At 37.7% G+C, this 6,561-nt stretch overlaps 1 protein-coding gene across 1 annotated transcript in view; it reads right to left on the reverse strand.

Annotated features, from left to right (window-relative positions):
- Positions 1 to 418: 418 nt before the first annotated feature.
- The window catches only part of SNX2 (sorting nexin 2), a 25,970-nt gene continuing 19,827 nt past the window's right edge, over positions 419 to 6,561 (reverse strand). The window contains exons 10-14 of the mRNA XM_010131798.1: positions 5,537 to 5,742; positions 4,462 to 4,605; positions 1,864 to 1,944; positions 1,687 to 1,758; positions 419 to 898 (exon numbers count right to left, since the gene is read on the reverse strand). Of these exons, the coding sequence (XP_010130100.1) occupies positions 848 to 898; positions 1,687 to 1,758; positions 1,864 to 1,944; positions 4,462 to 4,605; positions 5,537 to 5,742 (554 nt within the window). The 3' untranslated portion in view covers positions 419 to 847. The remainder of the gene's footprint in view (positions 899 to 1,686; positions 1,759 to 1,863; positions 1,945 to 4,461; positions 4,606 to 5,536; positions 5,743 to 6,561) is intronic.

Below are 6,561 nucleotides of genomic sequence, written 5' to 3' on the forward strand. Positions count from 1 at the left end.
TTTTTGTATCCTGAGACCACCGAAGACAATTGATGAAATTTATCAGTCCAGTAGCACATCGGTATTTGATCATGATCATACAGGTGATCTTAACTCCTCAGAAGCTTTGTAAAACACTTGGAAGAGATTTCATTTTATGCCTGTTTGTGGCCAAGCATCAGTCTTTTGACCCCATGATTATTAATGCACAGTATCACAGTTTACCAAGGCAGTGACAACTTCAGGTGATTTGTTAGAAAGAGATTCAGAATTAAAAACCAGAATAGTTCACCACAAATACTTGATTGTGGATCTTTAATACCATCTTCAGCATTCTTTATTAAATGTCGTTTCTGCCTTTGATATAATCTGAATTTGTTTCAAATGCTACTTGTAAGAAGACCAGTAAACATCTACAGACACAAAACCAGAGTGTTTAATGTTTCACAGGGTACATCCCTTTATTACTGTAATCACAAAAACATGATTTTGTACAGGAATGTTTAAGTGAACATTAATCAATGCAATTAAATTTGTTTCATAAAGATCAGGTAAACATACTACAGACCATCGTATTTTAAAGAACAAAAATATCAGCTTTCTGGCCTTGCAGTGCACATTTTATTGCAAGTATTAAGACACAATAGTGTTCAATTCGGCAATATATTGCAGAACATCATGCCACAGTCCACTTCAGAAGGTCAGGACATGCAGCTTGTTAATAAAATGCTGTAGTATATAAAAAAAGCCACATGTTAATTCATAAAATATATAGTGGTTTATTTGGATGATTTAAAGTGATTTCACTGTGGAATTTAGCTTTATCCAGGACAAACATCCAGAGTGTCTTGTCATTTGGAGCATTCTTTCAGGCGATGGCTTTGGCTTCAGGTAGGAATGCCTCCCAGTATTTTATTAGCTTGTAGAGAAGGGAAAAGACACTCATTAAGCACTAAAAGTTGGAAAAAACCCCACATATACCTTCCTCCTTTTGTGGTAAACTTGACTCCCCTGAACAAAGAACATAAATGCTTCATATTATCCACCCACATAATGCAATAAAAAATACGAGTAATAAGTACATAAATCATAGTTACAAGTTGCTTACCATATTGAACACAATGCTACAGAATACCGTTGTACAGAATTTGTTTGCAAGCTCAGCTTGCTATTCTTACTTCTAGGGGTACCACTTTTTTTTTTTTTGATAAAACACAGCCAATGGGTTATATTTATGGAATGAAAAAAGGAAAGACTCTAGGCACTCTTTTGGGAACAAGGCCTACTTCTGAGTCACTGGAAACTGTTTTTCTACTTTACAATATTCAGTAATATTTTACACTTTTAAAAAAGAGCAACATCTAGGTATTCAAGTCTCTTCAGTAAGTCTAAGGAAGTATTTGTTACAAGTTACTCCAATATACAAGTGGAAGTATTACTTCAGTTTAAAGAAGACTATAAGACCCTCCACCACCCACCTATATCCCTAAGGGACCTTCTCCCTTGCTTTGCTGAATTAGAGATGTGCAAGGGAGAATAGGAATAGCTGGGAAACTGCAGTCACTATGTTATTTTCCAATACAGTGCAGATTAGAAGCAGTTCTTTATGTTTTAGAAACTCCTATACTTAAAGCCCGTCTTTTTTCAACTAACCTAATAAGGAACATACTAAATATTAACTTGTACAAAACTTAAAATTTATCTTACCTGCTGTTGTGTTTGCACTAATGACTCTAAGTACTCGATAATAACAGTTTTAAAGTCTTTCACTCGTTCCTTCTGTAAATAAATAAATGATCGTATATTAATCTTAACCAATTTTTCTTGGAATGTCAATATTATCTAAAGTAAAACTGTCATTGACTTGGACAAAATTATACGTGCCTCAAATCTTCCCACTTCCTTGCGAATGGTTTTGGAGATCTGTTCAAAATCTTTTTCCCCTTGCTGAACTTTTGTCTCCCACTGGCAAAGGAAAGACATGCAGAGATAAGACTTTATACTGTCCATTCAATCTACATGAACTTTATTAGTGATAATCACTCAAGCTGAAAAGGACCTTTTTGGGTTTGGTTTTTTTTTTGGCATACTTAAGGGAAAGTCTTATAACAACAATTTCAAAGTAACAGTTTGTATAATAGATGTCATCAGATCAGTTAATCCAACGGTATCTCTATAGTAATGCTACCTGTAGACAAAGTTTAAAAATATCTTAGTACTGCTATGAAGGACCACTTAATAACATTTTAAAAAATATTAGTTCCCTGTACTTTTCTAATTCCAAAAGAGATGATTACATCTTCAAATCTGCCTCTGGTCAAGTATATGATTATCTCTATCATATTTCTGTTGTGGACGACAAGATGTTGAGGATGTTTTTATTGGTTTTCCAGTCAGAATACATGTTGCTTAAGAAAGCCAAAGCTCATGCCTTCTTGTTCAGGGCACAGTTTTCACAGAAAGCAGGAGGAGAAAAGTTATCGCAGGTCAGAAGAACACAAAAGGAAAATACAGAGGAAGTGATGATGTTTGTGGGGTTTTGCCATACTGGGAGTGTGGCATTCATGTAACAATACATGACACTAGGTTATGTTTCTCCTTAGTTTATACGAAAAGACATCAGTAAAAGATCATAATCATCTATGTTACCTTATTTACAACTGCTTTTACAAACTATTATATTGCTAAGTTTAAGCTAGCTGTGCAGACACACTGTGAAAAAAGCTGTCAGCTTGCTTCAGATGCGTGGAGGCTAACAGATACTTAAAATGCAACTGTATCTGTTCATCCCAACATACTGAGTCCTGGAGCCAATACATCTGGTAACACATTCTTCAGAAAAAGGGAGCAGGGAATCAACATATTTCATTACAGCCTATTCCTGTAAGCAATCCAGTGGTGCTATTTATTCACAAACGCATTTTGTGGTGCACTGCCAAGTTACTACTGTGGTAAGATGAATATCATCTATGTTCCAACAAATATCTAAGTATTTATATTATTCAGAATCCACTTATTAAGTTTTCAGATATACATTATGAAGCTATGCAATTTGTCATAATAGGATTTCATTCATGGAAGAACACCCTGAAGAGTTATCTAATAACTGAAACAACACAAAACTCAGCCAAGGGAAAAATTAGATCAAGACTGCCTGTGCCTTCCTACCACAGCATCTAGAGGTGTCTGAGACTTCAGTCAAAGTCTCCACAGGCTTAATGGTTCCAACATCCCACTTTCATCACGCCTACTATCACTGGATGATAGTCTGCCATCTTATAGTTTCTGACAAGGGGAATTTCTGCTTACTCAGTAAGGTATTTCTAGGACTGCTCTTTGGCTCTTTATCTGCAAAAAGCAACTGAGTCATGGATGAAGCTTGAGCTGTGTAGGCTTCCACTTTTCAATTTCTCTGCCAGAAGAACTAGTATTACAGAATTCAGCAACTCTGCACGTATTGCAATGGCAGCAATAACTTTCAATTAGCACATTCTAACAACCTTCTCATCCCATAAAAGAGGAAAAAGAAATTCTTCAGGAAGAACATAACTATGTTAATATTCTTTAATATTGACACTGAGTATTTCCTACTACTTTCAATACTCCGGAAGTTATTTTTGACAAGGAGTTTCAGCTCACTTGTATTGTGGATGGATGGGTGACATCAAGAGAAGCAACCAGCCAGAATCTGGTCACACAAGAGTGACACTAAGTTTCCCCAGTAAACAAAGGCCTTTTTTAAGAAAAAGAAAGTCAGGTTAACAAGAAACTTCAACACCACAGGCAAAATATATTGAAGGGCAGAAGAACAAAGCAGCGTGTGGTTAGGGACCAATAAGGAAGCCAAACAAAGTAACTGCATAAGAGAGCTTGAAATCTGCAATGATGTTCTCCCATTATTTAATGCGAGAATACTGTTGCATAATTAAAATGTATTAATATTAAATAATTAAGTTGTCCTACCTCTTCAATTTCCTTAGTGAAGCATGATAGAAAAAGTGTATAAATTACGACACTTCAACATGTTAGATTTATTTTTACTGAAATTACACCATATATACATACATATATATAAATATATATATATGGGTAGATATGTTACATGATTAAGCAAAACATGGGAACAGATCTCCATTAGTTGTCCTAACTGAATTTTATCTTTAGAAGCCAAGAGATGCTCCTCTGCCTACCCTAGCGATCTGTTAACAGTTACAAGCATTATTTAACTTGTCCGTGTTCCCCTCCTCCCATCTCCCAGACTCTGTAGAGACAGCATTAAATGCCTTACAGATCTTGCAACAAGTAACAAATATGCACATTTAATATATTAAATAAATTCCTTTTAACAACTTCAGTAAATGTGAAAAAGAGCAAATGAGTAAGTGATCAGTAAATCAAAATGTTATAAAATAGTGCACCAATGCAGAACTAAGGAGTTAATGCAGAAAGTCTGACCTCCAAACCAACATTTGATAACATTACCTCTTTTATCTCATCTTTAGCTTGCTGCAATTTATCAGGTTTGTTGGCAAGTTGGAGCTTTGCTTCAGCTTCACGTTTTTTTTGTAAAGTGACCTGAGCATCTTGCCACTTTTGCCAGCATTTCATTCGATGATCAAACACACCCTGTAAGAGTAGACAAATTCATTAAACAATTGGAATTGTTAGAGCTATCTAAAGTCCTAATAGGAAAAGGTAATTCTGGCTAAAACTGCAACAAGTATTCTGAAGGAAACCTCACTGTGTCTACCGCATGTCTTCTGTCACTTCATTTGACAGTGTGCTTGCTCAGCTCAGTAACTTTCACAATTAACACTGAATTCGAGAAGCCTTTTCAGAGCAGACACCTTAGTGCCCCAAACCATTTTATGCTCGTTCCATCAAAACACCAAAGTAACCACTACAAAGTGCTCTGTTATGCAAATACTTCTCTAAATGCAGATTCTAGCAAACTTTTCATACATAGAGATTACATGCGTATTCAGCAGTACATTTTTCTTAGCAATGCACTAAGGTAGCTGACGGGACCGAAGGGAGACGGGACCGAAGGGAGACGGGACCGAAGGGAGACGGGACCCTTTCCCACGTCAAAACCTAATTATGCTGTACAATGTGACTTACACCAAAATTGAGTATTTTCTTTACTAGTATGTAAATCCAAAAATTGTATTTGTTTCTTATTTACAGAAACTATTGGCTATCTACCAAACATGGCCAAATTATGTTCTGAAAAAACTTATGAGCATACTGTAAAAATAAGTAACCTGACAGAAACAAGTACAGTATGCTTAGGTACACTGGTGTATCGTGTACCCAAGTACTAGTGCTCAAAGTAGATATTCACCATCTATATTATTAATCCATTCCCTTTTATCCAATGACAACCACTTTTGTCATTGGAATAACTGATCACGGACACATTCCTTTTACAGAGCTAGGATTTCAGGCAAACGCTGAAGTCTTAACTGTGTTACCACACATGCAAAGGCACACACTAAATCTGCAAGTTGAGGAATTTTAAACTAAAAAAATGAGTGTTTTTGCTAGTAGTACTCACTTTTACTGCAGCAATGAGACGAATGTAATCACCAAGCAGTTCTGAAAACACATAGAAATCAGCAAAAGCTTGCTCTTGATGCAGTTGATCTATCTTCTCCTCAACCTCTGCAAGCTGAGACAAAGCTCTAGATAGAGCCGTGTGGTCTTCAGAGTTACCCAGCATGGCAGCACTTTTAGCAAAGGCAGCTGTGTTGGCTGAAAGCTCTGAAATACAGGGGTAATGTTCAGTACAATGCAGTTAAGTTGTTATATTACTCTGCAGCACAGATCAGTGGAGCAGAGACCTCTGCCCTAGTCAACTCTAACTTCACCAACTGAAAAATAAAAGCTGTATTTCCTAAAGCTCATGATAAAATACACAATAAGATCACAATGAAACCACATTTAGGAGTAAAACTCCTGCACAAATAACTGTCATCAGTAAATGTTTTTTTTGAGCCTGCGTCCTGGGTCCAACACGGTGGAACCGGTTGTCTGGCTTTCTTCTTCCCAGAGAGCTGTGGTTTTCCCGAGCTTCTGGGAAGGAGGACATGCCTCTGAATGAACTTGTAAAAGGGGGTGTGTTGGGAGATTCGGGGACATCTTGCTTTCCCCTCTGCTCTATCTACTGTCCTCTCTATCTTGTCCATGCTGCGGCTTTCTCAAATATGCCGCGCAGGACTCTTGAATCTTACGCCCTGGGACTGGAAACCTTTATCGAGGAGAGAAAGCCACGTCCGTGACCTGCTATTTCCCTGAAGCAGTAAAAGACTCCTTCTGCAAAATGGGTAGAACCTTCTCTGTTCCTGCCGATTCCTGGCAGGGGTGGTCTGTGAACTGTTTTGCCGTGACGGATTGACCCAGTGGTACCCCTTATCTCTGCAGTGGATGAAGTAGGCACCAACACACGGGGGAATTTGAAGATATTCCCTTGGGACGCGACCAGGCCGGCCCGTGGCGCAGATGTGTGTGTGTGTGAGTCTGGGAAGAGCTATCCTTGGCACAGAAGAGTTCTCTGCAGCCACTCCGGAGGAAAGAGGGACT

Source organism: Buceros rhinoceros, unplaced genomic scaffold (genome assembly GCF_000710305.1).
Source record: "Buceros rhinoceros silvestris isolate BGI_N320 unplaced genomic scaffold, ASM71030v1 scaffold5370, whole genome shotgun sequence".
NCBI classification, from domain to species: domain Eukaryota; kingdom Metazoa; phylum Chordata; class Aves; order Bucerotiformes; family Bucerotidae; genus Buceros; species Buceros rhinoceros.